The sequence below is a fragment of the Chelonoidis abingdonii genome, chromosome 5 (assembly GCF_003597395.2).
Source record: "Chelonoidis abingdonii isolate Lonesome George chromosome 5, CheloAbing_2.0, whole genome shotgun sequence".
Lineage (NCBI taxonomy): Eukaryota > Metazoa > Chordata > Testudines > Testudinidae > Chelonoidis > Chelonoidis abingdonii.
This window is the reverse complement of record NC_133773.1, coordinates 28740629-28767769: the sequence shown is the minus strand read 5'-3', so window position 1 is coordinate 28767769 and position 27141 is coordinate 28740629. Positions and strand designations below refer to the sequence as shown.

The following is a 27141-nucleotide window of genomic DNA, read 5'->3' as shown; positions in this document are numbered from 1 at the left end:
CTTGTTTTGTACCAATAGGGTTTCCTTGGGCATACAGTTGGGTTAGTAAATTGCTCTGAAATGTGTGGCTAATATTTTCAAACCTGGGTATCTGAATTTAGGTTCCTAAAATCATACATAGACAACTAAACAGCAGCGGCCTGATTTTCAAAGGTGCTGAACCATATGCAGCTCATGTTGACTTCACTTGGAGGTGGGGTTGCTTGGTGCCTCTGAAAATTAGGCCACTTCATATTTAGGCACCTCATTTTAGGCACCTAGCTATGAAAATTTGCCCACAATCACAGTTCTGAGAGTGTTGGTGAAGTGTACTATGCCTCTTAAAAGTAGAGATCAAATGGGACTTGCCTTATATGGATGGGTTGATATGTTGGACAGCATTTGTGCTGTATCAGGACTACTGTTCTTGACGGCTCTTGGAAATTTTCCCTCAGCTCAAGTGGCAAAGCATGAAGTTCCTAGGATTGTAAACAAAACAAGCAATTCAGTAAGGAAGCACTTACCAGATTACAGGGATTGATTTAATTCTGCTGCAAGAGGATTTTTGAATACTTTCATGCGGACTAGCTGGCATGTTGTTAAGGAACTTTCAAAGAACTGCTCCATAATTTGCTTGATGTTGTACGTTTTTAGGGACTTCTGGATGAGTAATCCTTTGGCAGCTTTGTAAACAAAATTGAAACCAAGATTTATTCAGCCCCATTAAAGTCGTTTGAAGGGGTATGATTTTATACTGCTCTCTCTCCATGGAGTACTATTTCCTTTAGTTTTTCATAGATAATTCTAGACTGCATAGGGACTGCAGCTAGCTATAAGAAACCAACTAGCTAAATTCTCCATTGTCATAATTACTGGTTTGGGTCCATCTCATATTAAATACATTTAAAGACTAGTTACAAGGGGATATGCCTGGGAGAGTTTCCTTTCACTGTTCCATCTGAACACCTAAACTCTCATTCATGGGATCCTGGTGATCGTATGTCACCAACTTCTAATCTCATAATTGCTTTGCGGTCAGATTTCCTGTTGGAAGCTGATGGGTGTTTATCATGTATGTGATTGAAGTATTCCACTGTTAGTGAGTTAACTACTCAATCCCTGTACCATATAATTTCAAGGGCCTCCTATGTTAAAAGGCTGACAGCTTGTATAGCATTTTGCCAGCTAATGCATTGTGCTCTGGGAAGTTGACCCCATAAGATATAAACATGGGACTAGCAAATCTCTTCCACCTGGGGCTTCTTCCAGCCATCTGTTATCTAGGAGTATATCAGACAGGCTTGAAGAATCCTGAGGAATAAGTGGGACATCCAGCATCCTTCCTCTTTGGCTTTAAGTTATCTGAGCCAAGTGAGGCAATATTAGTTCACATAAAATACATTCAGTGATAAACAGTAAGATGGTTGACTCCCTATTTACTAAGTTTCATATTGTATTTCTGTGGTAACAGGATATAGGAAATTGTAACATGTCACAGAGTGTGAACATTATTTTCCATGACTGCATGTAAGATCCTGTTGCCAAAAATGAATTCCCAGACTTAGAGAAAACAGGCAAACAGCAGTTAAGGTTAATGAGGCTCTCATCCTTCAGCAAGTTTGTGCCCTTCTAGCATTGTATGTCCCATTAATAGGTATTTGATATGCCTATCGCAACAAGCTTTTTCAATTTATTCCTTTTGGAATATTGTCACAGTACCGTGATTTCCCATAAGGGTGATGCTGCACTGCTGCCATTATAAACTAACAGAACATGGAAAACATCTGAGAAGAAATGCACACTGTCACTAGCAAAATACCTATGCTTAATTTATAACAATCCTACTTTGTTTGCAATCTGGTCTTCTAGCTTTTTATGTTCTCAAAAGCTTATGTGAGAGTGGAGCTGTGAGAACTTTTGAAAGCCTACCTAATCAAAGTGAAAATCTCAGAAACCTGCTTCACACATCCCCGATCTCAAAAGGTCTCACTGATGCCTGGCCACAATGCAGTGGCACTAGCCTTGTTTTTTCCCTAGTCTTTCTCTTTTATCTGGCTTAAACCTTCACCATAAATAACTCTTGGGACTTCCTTCCTGTTACCCTGGTTGTCACAGAGTTCTCTGGTAGCCATGTTTTCCTCTTCCTTTTTCAGCTGGAAGATGACAGTAGATGTAGAATGTAAAGTGAAGTTTGGGATAGCAGCTTCTGTATTCTCAGGGCCCTGAGGCAAGCCTGAGTTGGAGAGGGGTCTTTCTAAGTCAAGCTGCATCACTGCAATGTTTTTTTCAGTGATGCAGTGTGTGGTTTTTTCCAATGTCAGTATTTTTATCTGTCTGGGATTTTCATAGTTTAAAAATCCATGTTTTTAAAATTATCCAGTTTTTGTGAGATTTGCAAGAGAAATCCGTACAGTAACAAAACAAACACCAAGTATCTCATCTCAAGGCACATCAAGGGCACATCTTACCCTAAGGAGCAGTTTTGTAGTTAGGATATAGATATAAAAGTTTAGGTCTACAGGGGAAAAGGCCCAAAAAGGAAAACAGCTGAGCATTTAAGATAGAGCATTTAAAAATAACTCTAGCGCACAAGGGTATTTTGCTTATGAGTTAAAAGTATGTCCATGTCTTTCTAGGTTTCACAAATGATTTCCATGAATGTCTGACACTAATAACAAATGACTACTCCATGATTTTCCCAAACATTTACCATAACAAATTACAGCTCTAATTATGGCATAACAGATGCTAAGTAATATCATGTCTGCCTCATTTGAGTTATCCCTCTCCTTACTTCAACATGAAGATTCCTACTTCTATTAAGAAAAGTCACCTAAAAGTAGCTCTAAATAAAGAGTTGCAGACTGCTGTTGCATATTGAACATATTGTTGTTATGATGCAAATGTTCATTGTGTTAGCAGCTGATTTAATTGTGAAACTCCACATTCATGCATCATTGGTTCCTTTCCTCTTTCTTACCCCTCCTCCTCCTCCACTGAGTAAGCAGTTAAAGTGACTTCTTCCTTTTGTTTCCCTCACCCTAGCTACTGTTAAGGAAGGAGGGCAAATTTCTCTGTTTTGTTGTTCAGTAGTAAGTGGAACAGTATTTTTGTTAGCATATTCACTGGAAGAAATAAAGAACTTTCTTTGCTATTCCTACATGCATTTACATCTGAATGTTTCTATCTAGTCCTTTCTAAACAAACAAGATGGGGATGATTTAGTTTAGAATATGAACTATTTGCTCACACTGTGGAAACCACTTTAGTAGTGTTTGGACTTAACTACGTGTGGAATTGTTGAGATTTTCTTAGTCTATTGATGTTACAGCAGTGACTCCACTAATGTGCATGGGATTCAGGACAAGGGTATGTGTGTTTCTACTGTGCCTAGTACAACATGGAACCTATCTTGACTGGGGCCTCTGTCTGCTACTGTAATTTAAATAATAAATAAATCTTAATCCATGAGTTAGAGAGGTGGGATAGAATACTGGTGTCTACGCAGGGTTCTAGTCCTAACACAGACAGAAAACTGTTGTTGAAGTATTATGGCACCTGGGAATGGGGAATTTTGCCCACTTAAGAATTAGATCCAACAAAATGTATTCATAAATTTGATTTAGATTCTTTGATTAGAATAAAACAAATCAAGAGTCTGTACCAGCAGGCATATGGGGTAAGAGAAGGTCTAGCTTCTAACATTCATTTCTTCCTTCAGTGGAAAGAAAAGTTGATAGAGTGAAAGTATTAGTTAAGTATAACTTCCGTCTTTGTGGGTTTCTTTTCAAGCAGAACAGAATAACTGTAATCAGAATTTAATGTTCCAAAACTAGAATGCTTTGAGTAACCATGTAACAATTCCGGAGTAACTCCATAGAGAATTAGATTTGGGTTTACACCAGTGTGCAACTGAAAGCAGAATTTTGCCAAATGCATTCTTCCTTTGCATAAAATATAGTGTATCCCCTTGGGTTTAGGAAGCACTGCAAAGTTGCTACAGTGATCTTATATGCCTTGTATCAGCTCTGCGTTGTAGTGCAATCACATACAGAGATTGTTGTTCAGCCTTTTTCCCACATCTTATCAAAAAGGAGATTGTATCAAGCATCAACTAGTCACCATGCTGATCCTCGCACCCTGTGCTAGACCGTGGCATTCTCAATTCAAGGCTTTTCATTGTAAAGCATCCAGATTCTGTTGGTAATTGGTTGAATCAGATTTAACAGTGCAGTCAGATAAACAGTTGTGGCAGCTGCTGCCATGGCAACACCATCATGCTTACCCTCCCAGTGCGCTGTCTTCCCTCCCCCACCAACACACACACACAGACGCGCACATATACACCCCTCCTCCTCTCCAGCAAGTGACACACTCACAAATGGTCTGTACAGTCAGGAGGGTTTAATGGCAGAGATCTTTGCTTTCAAAACTGTTCAAAATGATGAACGGAGAAGCAGCCCAGAAAAGCGATGGTGGGGAGAAGTACAACGGCAGTAATCAGAGGAGAAAAAGACCCAAGAAGGTAATGTGAACGGAGACAGCAAAAATTTTGTGTGAGGAAACAGAGCGAGACTGTAGGAGTGGCTTGGAGACTAGGGATGCTGGAACATCGAGCTTCTTTAGTTGAAGTGCAGAGATATGTCTATAGCTCTTATTCCGTAGATGAGGGAAAGGCAAGCAGCATTGACTTGTTTGTTTGTTGATAACATTGTAGTTTAATATAGAGCTCATAATGGGTGAGCTGGCTGAGATACTGTGGTGTGTACACAGTTAAGGTGTGCGGTGTATGTGAAGCTTTAGAGAGGGATTTTGTTGCTGCCAGTGATGGATGGCTCCATAGCTAACCTGGTGAGAGAGAAAATCCTAGAGTTTATGGTGTGTCTTGAAAGGTGAACTAATAATGTTGTGTTAACCAATCTGGGCAGTGAAGTGAGAGGCTTTTTTGACAAGCAGCTGCTTTTTTGTGTTGCATTAGTAATGACTTCATTAGACAGCAAATGCCTTTCAGCTCTGTATTCAGTATGCCCCTTTTTGTATAGAGGCAATTAGTTGTGACAGAAGCAATTTTACACCTGGGCATGTTGTCTCTGACTTAACTTTTATTTTTTTTATTTTTTTTATTTTTTTTGAATGACTGCAAATTTGCCTGCAAATGGATTTACCTACCTTTCATTTAATTTGCCAAGAAAGTTCTGTACCTCTTATGTTGGTTTAAGAAAATGGCTAAACAGAAGGTATAAAATAAATTCAAAAAATACAGTTCGGCATTTTGTATAGATCCCTGTAGCACTTCAGTGTGAAAACCAATAAGGTAAAACTCTACAGCCACACCCAGTTTCCAAGACACACTTTTCTACACTGTCTCTAGTGAGACTGATTTATTTTTTATGGCTTCCAGTCCCCAACCATTGAACCCCTGACTTGAAGTAGTGTCCTCTTACAATTAAGACCATTGATTAAATAAACGAATTGCTCTTGATTATTTTTCTTTTCTCTTTCTTTTAATGGGAAAGAGTGTTGATGAACCTGCAAAATGTAAAATGGCAGGTAAGGCAAAGACTTATCTCAGCCACCCACTCATGTTTTATTTATTAAGGGCTAGACTCTGCCTCCCATTGAGTAGTCTGCCTCCAAGTATCTGATTTAAATTGGACAACCCATCTGGTAAGGTATTGCTCAAAGTGAAGCAGAATCTAGCCCTTAAAAACAGCTTGCAGTGAATATTCACTAATATATTTTGTAGTTGCCTTTTGGAAACTTGTATAGACTTTATACTGTTATAACGTGTTCTGGGGAAATAAACCACTGTATTTTTTTTGAAATCTGATCATATATGATGGGTATAACAGAGACTAATTAATGCAGGCCTTTAGAAAAAGGAGTTTGAACTGGTAAATGAAGTGTCCTTATAGATGATAAATATGATAGGTACCTTTATATCTCACAAAGAAGCCTGTGTTTGAATAACTACAAGTATGTGACATAATCCAGCCAAAGCAAGAAAACAGAGAGAAGGCTGAAATGTCCCCACCCCATTCCACTGTGCCTGGAATATTGTCTGAGTCTCCACGCAGTGAGGAATTTTATATAGCACGTTGGGTTTTAGCGTTTTTTGCCTCATCTTAACTCTAAATTTTAGGGCCAAATTTTCAAAGGGCCTTTATCTGTGCGTATGTGTGTAAAACTCCTATGGATATGTACATGTGGAAACCAGATAATCAAGTGCAAGTATATTAGACATTATTATTAGAGGAACTGGGACCAGTCTTGCATTGGTGAAGAGCTGGGCTAGAAGATCTAATAATATAGTTAGGTCTTTTCCATCTCTAATTTTTACAAGTTACACATCTTTTAGGTTGTTTTTAAATCTAATTGTGCCAGACACTTCTTGTCCCTAGAATGCTAATATATTCCAGTTTGCTGCTAGCCAAACGAATGCATCAAAATGTGTATATTTATTTAAAAAACAAATCCAGAGTCTCCCAAGGGCTAATGTATTTACATCTTTCAGAAATATAGTAAGTGGTCACAAAGCTCTTTAAAATCTTTTAATAATTTTAAAAGAACAATTGAAGCTATTTCAGTTCGAGTACAACAAAATCTTTAAGCCTCATCTTCTTGGTACCTTTCCTTGCACATATTATAACAATGACTTGCGTGCCTTAGACATTGAGGCTTCAAGCCTGCAAAGGGGCCTGCCCGCATCCTGGACCCTTGCTTCCCTGTGAAGTCTCCATGTGGCAGTATGGCTCAGCACATGAAGATTCCTTTGTAGACTCTTGGGATACATTCCTAGGACACCGGAATCCAGTCAGATCCATGCAGGTGGATCTTCATGGCTGCCCGGAGTCTTGCTGAAATCCCTGGGCCTCCTCATAAACTCAGGAATCCAACTGCATGGCTTAATCTGCAGGATTAGGGCCTAAATTTCTAGGTGAATTTTAAAAAAATATTTTACACATTCAAAGTGACTAAATAGATTTTTGATTTTTTTTATTCTGCTTAGAAGAAAATATTAAGGCTAAGAATTAGCTGAAGGCAAAAGCTTATATCAGAGAAAGATGGGATATATTAGAATGGTGGTGTAGGGGCAGCATGAACTGTATAGCTGCTGTTCAGCACAGTGGGATGATTCTTAATGTAAAGCCAGCACTTTGGAGCAACATACGTGGAGCAGCACCTGTTGTCATTGAACCTGCACACCTGGTGCCTATTGCAACACCCAACCTTTACGGTGCCACAGCGCTGATTAATTCCTATAATTGCTCTGGTAGCTCCTGGGGCGTCATCCTGTGGCATTGTGAGTACTTTCTGGAGGTCTCAAACTCCCGCTTGCTTCATTGGAGTATGCCTGGCATGGGCCATGAGTTGTAGAATGCTATGAAGTTAATTTCTTAATATAGTACATTATTGTCTTTTTTTTTCTTTTTTTAATTGTAACATTTCTCTGTTGGGAAAAGCCTGTGGTGGTCTTTGTGGCAAGTTAACTTGTTCCTGTTTCCAGTAATACAATCACAGATGGCAAGAGGGTTTCTAAAACCCACAGATTTTTATTAAACTGGTGATCATAAAACATATAAAATGTGTCATTAATGGATGAAGAAATGGTCTGTCTCACTTTAGTAAAGACTCCCACTCTGAACAGTTGCATTACTTGTTCGTCAAGAGTGATTTAACTTTAGGGACTGCCTCTTGTAGTTGTCAGGCACAATGAAGACCCAATCTCAGCTGCAGCATCTAGGCTCCACTATAGCATAAATTAAAAAAAAATTAATTGTTGGTGTGTGTTTTTTTTAAAAGTAGGTGTAGTGTAGGATAGGGAATAAGCACTTTACAGATTGGCTTTATATTACTTAAAAGGACAAATCAATAGCGATGACACAAAGTCTGACATTTGCATGGCAGACCTACATGCAAGGCTCTGGGAGTTCTGAGAGAATGGCTTTTGCAGTTTGTTACATCAAAAATTGGTTATTTGTTTATTTGACGGTAGCCTGATATGATTAGTGTGTTTGTTTTTCTAAATCTGAATCTTTCACCCTATTTTAATCTTAGCCAATAGTTTCACATTTGCCCTTTTTCCTATTAAATATCTCCTGCAGATCTGTGCTTGCAAACATTGTAGACTAGTTTGCAGAGGTTGAATTATACTTACAGGCTGTTCAGTTTTAATGACTATAAATGTGGCTATTTAAACACTTACTGTATTAGTTTTGTAAATTACTTTATTTATCGCTCTGCCAAATTCTGTTGTGAGTGCCATCAGAAGTAAATTTTTAACCAGTGGTCAGTCTTTTTGTAAAATCAATATGGAGATTTCTAAAATAATAGTTCCTATCTGCTCCATTTGTTTGTTCTAAGTTTGTTGCTTTTATTTTCCTTAGCTCTGCCCATCTAGCCTTCTTCAGTTAATTCTATCTCCCAGTTTCTGCCATTGTTCCTGGAAATGGACAGGGTCAACACTACTCTTTGCATGAACAGATAGGCTCTTGCCTGGGTAGTTTAACCCTACCCGCATCCCACCATCCTAGGAGAGAGTAACCTCTGCTAATCTCAGTGGAATGCAAGATTTTACTGCAAATTTAAAGGGCAGAAGAAGCTCATGAAGAACAATTATGTTAAATAAATCATTTATTTTTCTCATCCACATTAGTGGCTAAAATCGCTTGTACTAAAACCAAGCCAAATTTAGCAGCTCGAATTGTAAGACAACTCACCAGTCTAGTGCGTTAACAAACAATTCTGGTAAAAAAAAAAAGTGCATTCTTGTACTCAGTGGGTTGATTTATCTTCTCATACCAGTTTTTCAGACCTGTACGTCCATTGGCTTCAATGGCTCCCACTTTTCATAGGTGTAAGCAAGAGGAGAATTGGGTTCTGTGTTTACAGTGCAGTTACTAAGATTGGAATCTGGCCTCAGTCTCGTGTCCTCCAACAAGCTTTACAGTATATTAGATTCTTAGTATGAAATTAACTGCATGGTCACAATTTCATTTCGGTCATATTTTTTTTCCAGGTTTAATTGCTGTTTTTAGCAGACAGAAACAAAATATGAAGAGTGTGTTGTGTTTATCTCAGTAGGCACTAAGGACATTCACCCATTACAACAATGAAATTGATGATCATAAAGACCTCTATTGATTACTATATACTGTGGTTAGTTTAATAATGGCAATCAACAAAAAGAGAAATTGTAGTCGTTTGGTACATTCCTGGGAGGTAGGTATGTACATGAGGGGGTTAAAAGCAAACTATATTTTAATTTTAATGTAGTATTTAATACAGTATTTGAAAACTATTATTAGCTTTTGATATTCTGTCTAGGGATGTTATGCTTAAGACAGAGTAAAATTCTCCTGTCTGTTCCACGGACCAGTTGAGCTCAACTGTGATATCCTATTCTCATTACTTGAACCAGTTGGAATTCCTGTGCATGAAGGGAGAGCAGAATATTGGCTGAGATCATCTGCCATGTGGACCTGAGAGGAGAAAATTGTTTAAGTAAAATCAAATAGTGACAGAGTTCAATGAATGTTTACTTAAACTTAAGTGGTCCCTTGCATTCAATGATCTCCAAGTTCTTTACAGTCAATCCTCCAACACTCTGTTAACCCTGTTTTAAAGAAGGAGAAGCTGAGGCATATTTAAGTTAAAAGATTTTTCCACAGGTCATGTGTGAGGCTCTAGCAGAGCTGGTAATAGAACTGAGGAGTCCTGATCTCTAGTCTCTTGATTTCACTGCTAGATCACAAAGCTGATGAAGAGCGTATGGTAGGGAACACTTTCCCTTTTGTGACTTTATTAAGAACATATTACATTACCATATGTTAATTACAAACCCACTCCTCTACAGTTATTGCTAGAGATGAACTAAAAACAAAACCAAAATACTCTTGGGCTGTTTGATCAAGATTTGGACTTTGCACATCAGGCTCACCTCTAGTTATAGTACACCTCATTTTAGGTACCTATTGCAAATCTTTGTATAAAAATAAAAATCCCTGTATACAGTGGGCTTGGTTCTCATTTATACCAAAGCCAATTAATACCACTGCAGCATTGTGATGTGGCCTTAAAATAGATGTAAATGTAGCCAGCTAACATGAGTATAAAAAAAATAGTGTAGCGAGTGAGACATGGCTTTCCTTGCTGCCTCTCTATTGCCGGAATCTTTCACTGCCATATGTAGCTACACACCACAATGACGTGTGGATGCAACATGCCTTTCACGGCGGCATGTAACAATGTGGCTAGTGCTGTACTCTGCTGCCACCATAAGTGTAGACTTAGCCTTAGACAATCCACCCACCTAGATAGCCCCAAATACTTGTATCCATTTTGCTCCCCAGACAGCCCCCACGCAGCATCCAGTTACCCACACACACAGGCCTGAGTCTCACCCTACCAACCTCTACATACTCTCCAGTACCCCCATCAAGCTGCCAAGTTTCGTGCAGCTCTGTGACCTGCCCCACCCCCCAATCGCTACTTGGAGAGGGTGTGCTGACCATAAGGTGAAGTTTGTGGCTATATGCAAACTTGCCAGTGCATGAATTGACATGTGACATGTATAGTTTAGGGTGACCAGACAGCAACTGTGGAAAAAATGGGATGGGGGTGAGGGATAATAGGTGCCTATATAAGAAAAAGTCCCCAAAAACGGGACTGTCTCTTTAAAAATGGGACATCTGGTCACTGTGTATAGTAGACAAATGTTTAAGGTGAAAATAAGGAACCCCGGACCTTACAGGGTGAGAGGAGCAGAGGGAAGCTTGGGATAAGGAGGAGGTGACTGAGAGCTCTTACCTTCAGGTTAAACTGCTGCAATTAGATATTTTCCAGTCTTTGCAAACTAAACAAGTTTCTGGTCTTGGTGAACAGAGGTTGTTTGTGTCCCTCCCAGCAGGTATATGGGATCTTGGGGAGCAATGACCACACAGGTGGGGTGCAAAATAAACTTTATTAAGAAAATGCAAAAAACAGGGAAAATTCAATAGTGAGGGGTATGGGGTTTGTTAAGGTAGACAATTGGGGAGGGGTTTCTTTTAGCAAATAGTATAGGGGGTTTCAATAGTGGGGTACAATACAGTGGGGTACAATACAGTTGGTAACCAATTAACACTGAAGTATAAATGTAACAAGTAGCTAACAATTTCTATGTAAAAGGTGTGTCACAGCAGCATATAGCCAACTAACAGTTATGGGAAAATGTGGTAAGTAACCAACTCTAGGTAAAAATGTGTCACAGTGGTATAAATGTAAAATGTGAGGTGTGTTAGAGAGAAAAAGGGTAACCAATGGGGTTTTATGCTAGACTTCAGTAATACAATTGAGGTTTGGGGGTAATAGGAGAGTGTGGAGGAAGGGATTAAAAAGGAGAGAGAGAGAGAGAGCTTCAGGAGACAGAGAGCAGGCAGGCTGCAGCTTTAAACAGCAGAGAGCAGAGGGAGATTTAAACTTCAGGAGACAGAGGGCAGGCAGGCTGCAGGTTTAAACAGCAGAGAGACTGAGGGGTATGGGGTGACTGGAGAGCTCGGTGGGGGCAGCAGGAAGACAGACTTAACCACAACTATACAGAACACAGCAAAATCTTATCTATGACCTAACTTAACCAAGACTACACAAATTAGCAAGTAACAGAACACAATGCAACAATTTCTTAAACCTAACTTACAGAACACAATACAAACAATTCTCTAAACCTAACTTAACCACAGCTATGCTGGGTGCTGGTTAAGTCTGGGTGCTGGGGAAAGAGAGAGAGCAGCTAAGATAATAAAATAAAAGTATAGAGAATTTCACAGAATTTCACAGAGGGATTCTTACCAGCCCCAAAGGAAGCAGCAGAGGTAAAAGCAGCAAAATCATCAGAAGGCTGGGTACAGTCTCAATAATCAGGAGATCTCTCAGGCAGCAATTCGTTCTTGGGGGGGGGGTTCAAAAAACAGGGGTACGCTCAAAAATAAAACGAGAGAGGAGAAAGGACCCCCCAGAACCCCTGGCTGATCAGACCAGGTAGCAATGCAGGAACCTTTCTGAGGTCTGATCAGAAAATGTCTGGTTTTAAGGGCAAACTTAGGCAGTTTCCCACCAGTACTTCTGATTGGCTCAGAGGCAGGGGAAAAAAAAAAAAAAGCAGGTGAGCACAGAGACATGTCTAGGCAGAGTCCTGTGCAATAGGTGACTCAGAAGCACATGAGGCCTATGACTCATGCCCAGGACCTTAAAAACACAATAGGCCTTGCAACTGGACATTGTCCACCCTACACCGAGCCCAGATTTAACAAGGTGATAACAGGACTAACCCTTTGAACAGGGCAGTGGTCCCACTTAGCACAATTGGCCATCCCTTTGAGAAGGGCAATGGCTCTGCTAAACAACTTTAAGGGACCCTCCCTTTTGAGAAGGGCAGTGCCCTGCTAAACAACTTAACAGCCAGGGAGGGGAGGCCACAGTAGAACAAAAACAAAATGGAGTATGGGGACATCTGTAAGAGACAAAATGGAATAGGAGGATAGCTGTAACAGACAGTTTGGATCTAGATTTGAAGTCATTGTGACTGCTTCTGAACTGTGTGTGTTGTTTAAAGTGCAATTGAAACGTCCCACTGTTTACTGCATGAATGCATGTTATAGATCATAGGGCACTCCGTCACCGTTCACAAACATCAGAATGCTGCCAGAAACGACCTCCACACAATAGACCAATTTTTCAGGTATATACCAGCTCCTGAACTGCATGGACAACACTTACATTTATTGACGTAGCCCACATTGTCACATACAAATCTTAGAGTTAGAAACGCAAATACCCAGTTCGCATGTCCATTTTCCCCTTTGCACATTCAACTAGAGAGTGTGAAAATGTGGTTCTGTGTATGTATTTATTTAAAAATATGGCCTTGCTGACTTGTATTTTAAGCCAGTTGCCTGAACATTGTCCAGAAAATAATAGATGCCTCATCATAAACTTCTGGAAATACAAAAACAGTCCTTCAGAACAACGATAAAGTAATTTGGTCAGGCTGATTTAAACCATAATGGATGCTTGTATGAATTCTCTCACCTTTTGTATTGCTGCGTCCAGCTGGCTAGCCACTATACTTACATACAGGTAAATAATCAGTGATTAAGTTACATTTGCTCTGCAATTTAGCTGATGTGTACATGTGAGCATACACAAACATTTAAACATTCAGTCTCGGTATGAAGTGCTCTCTAGAGAGAGGGTCTATGTTTGCAATTTAGGCTCTGGGAGAAATAGATGAATAAATTGTTGTAATTGTGATTTGAAATGATTTGTCTCGGTTAAACACCATATAGGTTCTACCACATGATAAGTTGCTCAAAGTATCCTTTGAGCAATGAGTAGCATAAATAGTCTTGCATGACATATTCTTATATACAGTGCTGTAATTGTTGGATCTGAATAAACCTCCTGTGTGAATTTTGTACTGTATTGCTCTGAATCCACAGAATCATGTAAACTTGTGTTTTTAGTGTTAAATACAGTCTGTTCACTGTGATAACCTGAAAGATGTGGTGGAACAATGTTCAAAATATAGTTAAACCATATCATCACTGCACTTTACTGCCTCAAATCATTCTAAAATACATAAGTGTAAGTGAAGGCTAGAAAAATATTGTGTATTCGTATTCTTTACTACAGAAATGATTCTGGTCTTTTTGGTAATTGACTATTATATTTAAAAAATTGCTCTCATGTCGTTAACTTTTATTCAAAAGGGTCTGTTTTCCCTGTACAGTTACATGCTGCAAATACTACTAGCCTCTGTCAAAGGAAGAACAGACCCCAGAATATGGATTAAAGTATCATAAGTTTATAGCAGGGTGGCCAAACTTACTGACGCTCTGAGTCACATACGATAATCTTCAAAATTTTGAGAGCTGCAAGACACAAACAACCTTTACACATGCATTTTTAAAAAATAATATCCTACTTATTGTATTACAGCTAATTACTGCTAGAGCTAGAGGCTTTGTGGGTCTCCATCCTGGTCGTAAGTCTTTGGAAATCTGGTTGATATGTTGTTGAGGCAGTACGGGGGAGCTTGGTCTGATTTGATTTGTAAGGCCTGTGTGATGTTTTGGTTTTACAAACTTCATCATGGAGTATGGCAATTCACAGCAGTATATTGGGCCAAAAATTGAAATGAGTCGCACATTAGTCTTTTTGATACTTCATTCCTGGCACTTGTTTCCAGAACTTGATTAAAGAATGTGATTTATGCAACATCTTTAAAGCCTGGTCTTCGTGGAGTTCCAGTAGTTCCATTTTTACAGTAGATCTTTCTGTAATGCGATGAGAATTCTTTAGATCATTTTGCATATTGCTTGCAACATCAGCACTGATCTGGGAGATCCCCCTCTCCCTAGTGTGGTGCAAAATTAGAATTTGCTGTATTAGTTGTTGAAATTTTGTGTTAGTTGGATCTAAAATTGCAACCACTTCTGAAATATTCTTCGTAACAAATTCTCCATCAGAATACGGATGTGTTGCATGAGTGATATTCCATGCCATAATAAAACTAGTTTCAGTTGTTGTTAGGTTCCTTAATGAATGTTAGGTTCCCTAATGAATGTTGACTGTTGAGGTGTAATTTTAATGTGGTTAGCTTGTTTTTCCTTAATTCTGATAGGAGAGTATTTAGCGGAAAAGTTGTCATTGTGATTCGTTTTGTAATGACATTTCAAGTTGCTCGCTTTGTAGTGAGAGAGCAATGCACTGCAGATAAGGCACAGGGGTTTGCCACCTTTACTATTGAATGCAAAATCTTCCTCCCATTCTGGCTGAAAACTTTTTGGTTTTCTTCTTCATACTTGCCCTTTTACAGTTTGAAGATATCTTGTTCTCCACAAAATTAACATAGGGTTAACACTTCAATCTAAAACTATTCAGCTGCGACTTATGAACAGTAAACTCAGCCTGTAGTGTGCCGCAAATGCAAGGAGATCACCGCACTACAGTGTCACAATTTCCTGTTATACTAAGCATGTGTTGCTGAAGCTGGAGCCTAGGCACCACTTGCAGGGCTGAAGCCCCAGCACCAGGTTGCCTCCTCCTGTGGGGCTGAAGCCCCCAGCAGCAGCGCCCCTCAGCCTGCAGGGCTGGAGCCCTGCGCACTGGGTTGCTGTATCCTGCAGGGCTGAAGCACCAGCTCACACCCATAGGGCAGAAGTCCTGAACTTCGACTTGCCCCCCAATGGGGATGAAGCCCTGAGCCATGGCCCCCCATCGGGGGTGAAGCCACAAGCACCAGCAAAACCTGCTGCAGGGTGAAGCCCTGAGCCTTGCTGCCCCACCATGGGGCTGGAGCCGCAATTGCTCGCTCTCCCCTCCTCTCCCCCGGCGTCGTCCCTCCCCTTCCCACCCCCAGCAGAATGAAGCCTCAAGCTCTGCGAGCCATGATTTGGTCACACCTGGCGCTTCTCGGCTCTATGAGCTAAGATCATGTATAGTTCTTTATCATGGAAACAATTATTAAGATAGGACCGATTGCCCTGTTACTTATACTGATATGAATCAAAGGAGTTACGTTAATGTAAAAATAATGTAAATGAGGAAAATCAAGTGCGCTCTCTCTGTGTAGGTATATGTGTAATTATAATATACTTCTATCTGCATATCTGTCCATGTATTTTTTTTTGTCTAGGCAACTATCTAACTAACCAACCAGCCCAACCACAAAGGACTAAATCCTCAGCTGGTGTAAATCATTGTAACTGCATTAGAGTTAGTGGGGACTCTGCCAATTTACACCAACAGAGGATCTGGTCCCATATTGATACATATGTATATATTATAAAATATTAAAACTGAACATGTTAAAGATTGGGAATCAGAAACGCTGGAATGCATAGAGCATATCCAATCCAGATGTGATTCATACTCATTAGCTTTGAAACGCTGATGAAAGAGGCTTTATGAGCTGGCTTTTCCATCAGCGCTTTAACTGTTTTACTCAAATTGATGACACTCCAATGACTACAGCCTTCTCAAAATAAGCAAGAGAGTAAGCAAAGATTGGAAATACATTCTGTTCCTACTCTAAAGGTCACTGCTTTGTCAAAAAGCTTAATGCCCCCGTTACAGAACACAGGCCTCCCATTCAGTTGCTGGGAATATCTGCAACAGGTTACTGTATGGGAAATGTAACTTCCATTCATACAGTGTAGGACTGAATGGGGCTTGGCCTTTGCTTGGGTACAGTATTGAATGTGGGGAGGGCTGGCACAAGACTTCGCCCCGGCCTTGGACTCCCTGCACAAAGTGCTGGTACTATTATTATTTTTATCTATATTAATTGTTTCTGGTAGCTCCCACAATGCACTAGGCACTTCTATAGAGGTTTCAGTGCTAAGGAGCTCTCAGTAGCAGTCCCTATGCTCCAGGGAAGATAGGGACTATTTCATGGAAGTGCCCCACAAGGTGAAAGGCCTTGCTGCAGATAGAGCATGCTGCACCATCCTACTAGGGAGTACAGCAGATGCACTCCCTGGAGTTCTTGAGATGTAGCTCCTCCTGGAGCTCATTGCTGGGGGGAATGGATGCTCCATGTCAAACCAAACACAGCTCTGAGGAGAAATTATAAAGTTTGGATTGTAATATTGTCAAGGGAAACCCCCTCCCACAAAACTACTGCTGAAAATGAAAACCTCTTTTGAATAATGTGGCTATATCCAAATGAACACCAGACAAGGCCAATTTAAAAAGTCATTAAAGGAAAGTAGTAAAAGTAATTAGTGAAAGCTGACCTTTTCTTGTAAGTAAAGTGACTGAGATACACAATGTGTATAACAGTATAAACAAGTCAACATTCTTAAGAGTCAATGAAGCGTCATCTGTTTGGGTTTGATCCTATATAGCACAAGGTGAATGGACTATGCATGTAGGTAAGCATTCTAGGACTGGGAGCTTTGCTTAGATTCTTTCATCCGTGAAATGGTGCAATACATGAATAAATAAAATTTTAAAAAAAGTTTCTTTATAGGAGGAGGAAAACACATGAAATGTTATGCTGATGTTTTTACAAAAAAATTTTTTTTAACCTCCCAGACAAAATTTATGTACCATTTAATGAAGGAGCACGAGGAAATGAAACACTGCAGAGTGAGATAAATTTCTACTCTGTATGCCCTAAGAAGATAACATCTGGTTTCATGATCCAAGAGTTTTGAAATTAACTCCTGAATGAAAATGAAAGAGATCAGGTCCAATGTTGGATTTTTTTGGTGTCCGGGAAGGGAAATTCTACTTCATGTTATCTATCAGGAAGAACATATGAAGCACATTTAATATTACAATAATTTGAAAATATATATATAATTATTTCTTTTTCTGTCTAAGAATATGATCTGTAACATTATTCATTCATTTATTTATTTATACATACTACAGAAGTGCATAGTAATCCCAACTGAGATTGGAATTTCATTGTGCTGGATGCTGTACCAATGTCTAAAATACTCTTGAATAGCACTTTTCATAAGTAGATTTCAAGCACTTTGTAAAGGATGTCCATATCATTCTCCCCATTTTACAGACAGTGAAACTGAGACACAGAGATTAAGTGACTTGTGCAAAGTCACTCGGCAGACTATTAGTAGAGCTGGGAATAGGTCTCAGTCCAGTCTTCTATCCATTAGGCAACACTGACTCCCCATATAGTAAGAGACAGTCTGCCCCAAAAATTTAACACTCTAAATATGTAAGATGTAGGGTCTGAGAAAGGAAGGATTATTAATATTTATTATAGCAGAATACAATTCTGTTACTAAATGAAATATAGCTTACCCTCTTCCACCTTTACAGCTAAATGCATAGTAGGTCTCCCTCCTCGACGATCATCCTCACAGCATTCATCTATGTTAGTCCCAGGGGCCTTGCAGATTCTTGGAAGATAATGTTTTCACAGCACGATCACTTTGTGCTGTTTCTCATATGCGTACACTTATAAAAGCAGAAAATGAGGGGACTGGATAGTTGGGACTGATCATTGGATATGGAGCTGTTTATCACCAGTTCAAATGTGGTTGAGGTTAATGGTGTTACTGCTTTGACGAGTGGTAGCAGGTTTTGGGGTGCTGCACTGGGCTTGTTTCCCACTAGGACAGGAATTCATTACATAGATTCAGGGCATTTTTAGTGTCACTTATTTTCAAAATGTTCACAAATTCTGTTAACTTGGAACAGAAATGGTCAGAAGTGCACACGGCAATTCCACACACACAGATCCCAGGTAATGCACTGCTGAGTCATTTCCATTGCCAAGAAACAGCTCCCTTGGCCTTTGTCCCTTTTGCTTTCAATACCCTGCTTGTTCTCTCTTGCCTGTGCTCTATACTTTTCCCTTGGAAACCCTCTTAACCCAAAGTCACTAACCTTTGGCAACATCATTCCCAGGGATAGTTGAGGTAGACTGGGAGCATTAGCCCAACCTTTTTGTGGTTGGTCTGCACAAAGAAACTATATCCAGTGTCCACTGGAGCGGAGTACTTAACCCACAAATTCCCCTTATGGCATGAACCAAAAAGCATGGAAGTAAATGGAAGACACTCATTGACTTCAGTGGTTTTCAGATTCTGTCTTTCATGGCTTTGGGGTTCGGTCCAAGGGTAAGTTCAACCTGTGCAAATTGCATCTTTTCTTGTCTACTGTTAAGGTTTGCATGACTGCAGCTACGTTGATTGCTGAACTGGGGCTAAGCATCAGTATAGATAAGGCTAAGGTCTCGGTTTGAGGTCTTTAGCGATCCATTTCTTGGGCCAGACCATCTGTTTAACCTTGAACAGGCAACTTTCATATGGAAAATTTGTATTGGTAATTGATATCAGGTATTTCATTAACACCTTTTAACACAACAGTAATTACCACTTGATTGGCTATTCATGGTCATTGGTGAATTGAGCTAATGTCAGTCCAGGGGCCATAAACCGACTGTCATCAAAACCACAGATACCTGCAGAAACATACCGGTACATATTACTGAAGCATATCAGTTAACCTTTAGAATAATATGATTGCAGCACTGAAGACACATCCCAGTCTGAAGGGTAGAGTTCACCTTGTGAAGGGTGGATGCGCAACATACTGGTGAATTATTTATACCAAAGAGCATTAAGAAAAGATCTTCTGGGAAGGGCTGATCTTTTTCATTGATTTCTGTAGACTAATAAATTATTTCAAACAGCTCCCTTCACTTTTAGCTGCCTAGCTATCATCGAAGATTTGTTTTGTATTTGATTTTATGCCATTGCCAAGACTTGGGGATCTGTTTCCCCTCTATGGTCCATGTTAAAGCGTGCCTGCAAGACTCTCATGTGTGACGGTGAAACAGCACTTTCCTCTTCGAAGGCATTACTAATCTGTGTGACCTGGCAGCAACACAATTTTAAATTGCACATTGCAAATGTTGTTTGAACGTGAACAGTTAGAAGAAAGCTGAGGTTAGATATGGCCGAGTGTGTTGGTCAACAGAGGAATCAGCTTACCAGAAATGGTTCTTTTATGGCCCAAGGCAATAACACATATAGGCCAATACTTATACACCTAAGCATGTGGCCTGGTTTTCAGGGGTGAGGTGCACCTCCTGACCTCCACTGAAGTCGGGGAGAGCTGTGACTGTGTAGCACCACTTACAATCAGGTAACTTAATTAGGTGTCTAAATGTGGATTTAGGTGTCTAATTTTATTCACCCACATTTGAAAATTATGACACTAGCTTAAACAGGACCTTAACCTGGGAGCGGTTCAGCATTATTGAGCTACAGTAGCTGTTGTATCATACAATCAAACTGAACCTAAATTACGCTGAATTTAGGTTGCGTTTTGCACTGCTGAAAATCTTCATTAGAGATTTTTGGTAGTCTAGTCATGGAGATGAGCATGGTATAAAAACTTAGATTTGGTGTTTCAAGGACATTTGGAGGACACTAACTGCAAGAAGTGTTTGAAAAGCTTCATTTGTCATAGTGATTCCCTTTCAAAAAGGAGATAGTGCGCTCCATTTAGTGCATGAGTAATTTCAAGCAATGTGTCTAGTTTTCTGATGCTTGTGCTAATAGAAAAGTAGTGTACATCATAAAAATTACAGTGATCGCTTGCCAGGGACAAGGCATACTAATGTTGGATGAAGACAAACCTAAAAATCTCCTTGCAGCTTAGTGTGGAACAGGACTGTCAGGCTCCAGGAGTCATCTAGTCTTGTCGTCTTTAGTCAGAAGGCTGGCATCTGTAAAGTAGGGCCTGGACTCAGAGGAATGGTGGGGAAATATTCAAAAGCTCATTGATGGCAAAACTGGTTGGTTTTTTTGGGTGGGGGGTGCAAGGAGGGAGGTTGTGTGTGTATGTGTGTGTGTGGGTGTTTGAAAAAAACAAATATTTTAATTCTTGTCCAATATATTTTGAAAAATGAATGACACTTTTAGGCAGATGACTCTGTTGGCAATTTTTTGCAGGAAAATTTGGTGGCAAACTTCCTCTTGAAGTAAACTCCACCACCACATTCATTGTCCTGACTTTTACCATGATTCAAAGGGAGGCTAAAAAGCCAAACTCCTATCCACCTACTCTCCGCCTCCTATTTAATTTACAAATAACAAAAAAATGCCCTTTGTCATTGATCCTGCTAATGTGCTTATTCTCTGAACACAAAAAATCCCCCGATAGAATTGCTGAATATTATTTATTAGGGCTGTCAATTTCAGTTCACTCATGCAATTAACTAAAAAAAAAAAATCACGATTAATCGCAGTTTCAATTGCACTATTAAACAGTAGAATGCCAATTGAAATTCATTAAATATTTTGGATATTTTTCTACATTTTTAAATATATTAATTTAAATTACAACACAGAATACAAAGTGTACACTGCTCACTTTACATTATTTTTATTACAAATATTTGCACTGTAAAAATTATAAATAGTATTTTTCAGTTCACCTCATGCAAGTACTGTAGTGCGATCTCTTTATCATGAAAATTCAACTTACAAATGTAGATTGTTACATAACTGAATTCAAAAACAACACACTGTAACATTTTAGAGCCTACAAGTCCACTTAGTCCTACTTCTTGTTCAGCCAATCGCTAAGAGAAACAAGTTTGTTTACTTTACCATGTCACCTGAAAATGAGAACAGGCGTTTGCATGGCACTTTTGTAGCCAACATTGCGTGGTATTTACATTCCCAGTATGCTAAACATTTGTATGTCCCTTCATGCTTTGGCCACCATTCCAGACGACATGCTTCCATGCTGATGATGCTTGTTAAAAAAAAAAAGTAATAAGTTCTTAGTGACTGAACTCCTTGGGCAAGACCTGTATGTCTCCTGCTCTGTTTCACCCACATTCTACCATATATTTCACATTACAGCAGTCTCAAATGATGACCCAACACATGTTCGTTTTAAGAACACTTTCGCTATAGATTTGACAAAATGCAAAGAAGGTACCAATGTAAGATTTCTAAAGATAGCTACAGCACTCAAACCTAGGTTTAAGAATCGGAAGTGCCTTGCAAAATCGGAGAGGGACGAGGTGTGGAGCATGCTTTCAATAGTGTTAAAAGAGCAACACTTTGATACAGAAACTATAGAATCTGAACCACCAAAAAAAAAAAAAATCAACCTTCTGCAGGGGAAATCTGACTCAGATGATGAAAATGAACATGCATCAGTCCTCAGTGCTTTGGATCGTTATCAAGCAGAACCCATAATCAGCATGGATGCATGTCCTCTGGCATGGTGGTTGAAGCATGAAGGTACTTATGAATGTTTAGTGCACCTGGCATGTAAAGATCTTGTGATGCCGGCAATAGCAATGCCATGCAAATGCCTGTTCTCACTGTCAGGTGACATTGTAAACAAGAAGTAGGCAATATTATCTCCTGCAAATGTAAACAAACTTGTTTGAGCGAGTGGCTAAACAAGAAGTAGGACTGAGTGGACCTGTAGGCTCTAAAGTTTTACATTGTTTTGTTTTTGAATGCAGTTTTTTTGTACATAATTCTACATTTGTAAATTCAACTTTCATTATAAAGAGATTGCATTACTGTACTTGTATTAGGTGAATTATAAAATACTATTCATTTTATTTTTTTACAGTGCAACTATTTGTAATAAAAATAAATATAAAGTGAGTACTGGACACTTTGTATTCAGCATTGTAAATTGAAATCAATATATTTGAAAATGTAGAAAACATCCAAAAATATTTAAATAGTATTCTCTTATTGTTTAACAGTATGATTAATCACAGTTAATTTTTTAAATTGCTTGACCGTCCTATTATTTACATTAAAATTTTCCTCTTGCAAAATCTTTGAAAGAACAAAGGAAGAGCCACTTTTTTTAAATTGATTTAGCGTCTGAATAAGTGTTTGTTGCAGTCAGTGTAAAGATTCCATTTGGATCACAGTCCCAAATGGATACTAACAATTGTTTGATACCTTTGTCCAGTGAATACAAAACTGTGTATCAGTCCTCTCAATACTCAGTAAATTGTTTCTATACATTGTTAAATGTGTCCGTGTAACTAACTGCCTGAATAAAGAAACCATTGTTTAGCTGCCCTGTGTGCAGAAATGTCACAGAAGCCACTGGAAGTTCAATAGCTGTAAAGTTTCAGAATTGTGTCCTTTGGCCCAGATTTTTAAAGATATTTAAGTGTTGTGCCACTCAGTATTGCAACACTTAACAGACGTAGGAGCCTAAGTCTAACTTTCAGAAGTGACTTTGGCACTTAGCCTCGTAAGTCTCATTGCAAGTCAATAGTACTTAGGGTTCTAGAGTCCAGATGCTCAAAAATATTTAGGTGCCTAACTCCTACTGAAATCAGGGTTTTGGATTAAGAGACTGGGCCCAAGTGCCTAAGTCACTTGAAAATGAAATCTTAGCTCCTAAGTCTGTTCGGTGTTGCAACCTTGAGTGGAGCCCCACCTAAAAATACCTTGTAAAAATCTGAGCCATCATGCCTTGTTTCTGTATATCTTGGAATAGCTTCTTAGGGTAAATAACCTGAAATAAAGAAGTGAAAAAACAAATCTTGGCACAGTTACATTTTATTTACAATGACTTAGTTATCAGGAACACTGTTGTTTCCTCTTTGTTCTTCAGATGTGATTTTGAGATTCCCTTTACTTCATCTCTTCCCCTGACTCATCTTAAGAAATCTGCCTAAAATCTCCCTCCCGACAGATCAGGCTGCTATGAAAATATTTTGTGCAGATTTGATCATGGGCTTTCACTCTTCCATCAATCACCTTCCCCTTGTGCAGGTGCAAGAACCTTTTGTTTTTTCTGTGACACAGCTTCCCCTTCCCCAATCTTACATCAATTCTTTTATGCTGAGATCTTTATAGACGTAAAGATCTGTGCGGCAATCTGTGTATTATATATTTATATTTATGCACACCTATTTATATGTTAATTAGATAATTACTTACCATTTATATGAAATACATTGGGTGTAATAGTGTAGGCTTAATCACTGGTATAATAGAACTTGGCATAATGTTCATGTATTGCTTATTGTAGCTTTTCTTGTTTAATGTTTATGGTAGTTTGAAAAAAGAGAGCAATAAACATTAGCAGCATTAAGCCATTCCATTTGTATTATGATAATGCCTGTTGCAACTCTGTAGTTAAGGCTGCACTGAGATGTCTACTTAATGCAGGATTTAAATCCCTTTGTTTTATACTTTAATGATCAGTACTTCACCCGTATTACTATGAAGAAGTATAGCAGCATGAGAGGTGTTGCTATTTAACAGTTGTATTCCTCTTAATCTACAAAATAAGAGATTGATCTTGTTTTGTGCTGAGCACCTGCAACTCCCATTGACTTCAGTGGTAGTGGTCAGTGCTCAACATTTCTCAGGAGTGGGACCTAATTATCCAGGTCATTATTGCTAGTGTACATGAGCTGTTTCTGAAATGGAGTGAGTTTCCAGTAGAGTGTGAAAAAGTTTTTGCATTCCAGGCACAAGACTGAATACAGTATCAGAAATGTGTGTATGGGGTCATCCTATTTTCAATTGGTCAGCAATGACAAATTGCGGCGCTCTTACGATTGTTAGGGCAATGCTTTCAGATACATATATTTTAAAGAAAAGCCCTTTATTATTCTAATCACTATGCACAATTGGCAGGACTATGGGAGCTGTCATTGCCAAATGTACCCATCCTTACCATTTAGACACTTCTGTTGTCTCAGGGAGAGCCCAGGATACTCTTTTAGTCTGCAGCACTCCTTGAAGCCCAATATATTATGTATTTGTAAATACAGGGCTAGCTAGGATTTGTCTACACAGCTGGGTATGTGTCATTGTCCCTATCTTGCAGATGGAGGAACTGAATCTGAGAGAAATTAAATGCCCTGCTCAAGGATACACAGCAAATATGTGGCAGGGATAGGAACAGAAACCAGTTCCCCTGACTTGCTGTTCAGTGTCCTGATTGCTGGATCATTTCACCTCAAATATGATGGAGAATCAGAAGGAGTTTTATGGTTTTTAGTGGGGGAGGAATATGAACTCAGGTTTTAAGTCCTTCTGACTTGGGGGCTGATACACTTGTTTTGTGATAAATATTTATTTTATAAAGTGAAAGTTCAGAAGTCCTCTGGGAACACACAGACTTAGCAGACTGAAGCACTCTATTAAGGTTTACACTTATGGAGTAGAAGACCTGCAGGCCGGTAATGACACTCTTCATTCTTCTTACAACAGTCTATGAGCAGCTGTGTGAGGTAATGTTTACTTACACAGGCCGACTGGGAGGCCTAATTCATTAATATTTGTAAAACTCTTATCTTCAAAGGGGAGGATCTTTGTTCTATGTTGGATCCACTACAGTAACTCCTCACTTAAAGTCGTCCCGGTTAACGTTGTTTTGTTATGTTGCTGATCAATTAAGTTGCGCAGTTCTCCCTTCTAACGTTGTTTGGCAGCCGCCTGCTTTGTCCACTGCTTGCAGGAAGAGCAGCCCATTGCAGCTGGCTGGTGGGGGTTTGGAACCAGGGTGGATTGGCAGCCCTTATATCAGCTCCCCGCTCCCCTAAGTTCCCTGTGCAGCAGCTGCCTGCAGTTCAGGTGTGTCTCTCCCCCACTGCCATGTGCCTCTCCTGCCCTCTGCCTTGGAGATGCTCCCTGAGACTGCTGCTTGCTGTGTGCGGGGGATGGGAGGAAGAGGGTGGCTAATGTCAGGGTGTCCCCCCTACTCCTGCACCCCACTTACCCCATTGTCCATAAAGCAGGGGGGACACATGACAGAGCTTTGCTGGCAGCAGCTGCAGTCTCAGCAAGCTGGTCTAATTAACAAGGCAGTATACTTAAAGGAGAATGCACATATCTCCCTGCATTCCTGGTACCTTCTAGAGTGAGAGAGTTAACCTTGAGGGCTCAGCCAGTGGTAGTTCATTATTTCGCAGTAAGGGAAATATCCACCTTGTGATTCTTCCACCTCAACCAAGCTTCACAATCATCATCACTGTGTACCAGTATTAAATTGTTTGTTTAAAACTTTTGTGTGCGTGCGTGCGTGTTTGTTCGTGTTCTTTTGTCTGGTGAAAAGTATTTCCCTAGAACCTAACCCCCTCATTTACAGTAATTCGTATGGGGAAGTTGGATTCGCTTAACATCGTTTCGCTTAAAGTCGCATTTTTCGGGAACATGACTACAACGTTAAGTGAGGAGTTACTGTACTGTGGACAAAAGTAATAATTCACGCCTATTTCTGTCTAATTCAGCAGAATGGAGATAAAATTCTTTTTTCTTAGCTAGATAGAAATGAAAATATCCTGCTGCTGGCATTTTTTGCTGACTTAGCCATGCCCGCCTGAGCTCTCAGGTGGAGAACAGTCTCTTCTGCAGTCTGTGAGAGAGAGAGAGAGCCTTTTGCAAGGGATAATTTTGCTTTGGAAAGAAAGTTTCCTTTTTTATTTTTCTAGGAATTTTCCATTTTGAGATGGAATGGAATAGAGTAGAGTGCTTGAAGTGGATTCTTTTCACACCAGTCATTTCCGAAATGCTCACTCCCAACTGCCATTGATACCCTGAAGTGTTGTTCCTTCTCTTTTCATCATAAAAGTTATCCAAAAGCTTTTAATAAAACAGTTATATCAACTGTCTCGCTCCGTCCCGACCCCAAAACAATAACAACACTGACTCACAGGCCTGATGTGGCCTGTTGAGGTACTTCTTGGGCCCCCATAACAGATTTTGCAGTATTCAAACTTTTTCAGCAAAAAATGTAACTTTTAGTTGCTGTAGTTTTGGACAACACCTTTGAAATGTTTCTAAACTGATACAAACCTACTTGATAATTCTGAGTTTTACTTCTGAATGTCTGGCTTTGGATTTATAATATCAAGATTAACGTTCAGGTGATGCAAACCCAGGCAGGTCAAAACAGAAAAAGGAAATTAAACTAGTGAGCAATGAGTTTTGCCATCCCCTATATTTGGATCTAAGATTAATGTAATTCCTTGTAGTGAGAGGCTGTTCATGAATATATTGGTAGCTTATTGTGCTGGGTTCTTTCCTTTGCTCTTCCTCTCTGATAGCCAGCCAGTTCACTCTACAAATCTGGAAGGAAGGAAAATTCTTTTTCCAGTATCTATAACCCATACTTTTGATAGAAAATGGTTACAGATGCTGATTACTTGTGTGTATATTGTCAAATAACACTACAGAGATGTAGTGTCCATTGTTAACCAGACGGAGCCGAAATGCTCTATTCAGGTACAGCACCTCTGCACCACACAGGAGGCACAAAGAGACTAATAACTGTCTGCAGATAGCCAACAGAGAATTCATCCACTGGCCTGGCTCTGAGCCCTGAACCTCTGTTCCTCGCCATTCCTCTTGGTATAGAGACAAAGAGAGGGCATGGCAGAGAGTGAATCTGGGTGTGACACTGTGACTATCCTCCACCGTAGTAGGGTCCATTAGAACATAAGAACGGCTGTACTGGGTCAGACCAAAGGTCCCTTAAGCCCAGTATCCTGTCCTCTGACAGTGGACAATGGCAGGTGCCCCAAAGGGAATGAACAGACAGCTTATCAAGTTATCCATGCCCTGTCACCCAATCCCAGCTTCTGGCAAACAGAGGCTAGGGACACCATTCCTGCTCGTCCTG

The 27141-nt window shown here is 39.7% G+C and overlaps 1 protein-coding gene across 11 annotated transcripts in view; it reads left to right on the top strand.

Annotated features, from left to right (window-relative positions):
• The window catches only part of ANK2 (ankyrin 2), a 638506-nt gene that overhangs the window by 220402 nt on the left and 390963 nt on the right, over positions 1-27141 (top strand). For 4 of the 11 annotated variants that reach the window (XM_075066175.1, XM_075066188.1, XM_075066173.1 and 1 more), the window contains exon 1: positions 4303-4504. The exons of 2 other annotated variants lie outside the window; for them this stretch is intronic. In XM_075066175.1, the coding sequence (XP_074922276.1) occupies positions 4421-4504 (84 nt within the window). In that variant the 5' untranslated portion in view covers positions 4303-4420. Of the gene's footprint in view, positions 1-4302; positions 4505-27141 lie in introns of those variants that run through there. 5 more of the 11 variants (XM_075066191.1, XM_075066185.1, XM_075066179.1 and 2 more) reach the window with 2 other exon arrangements.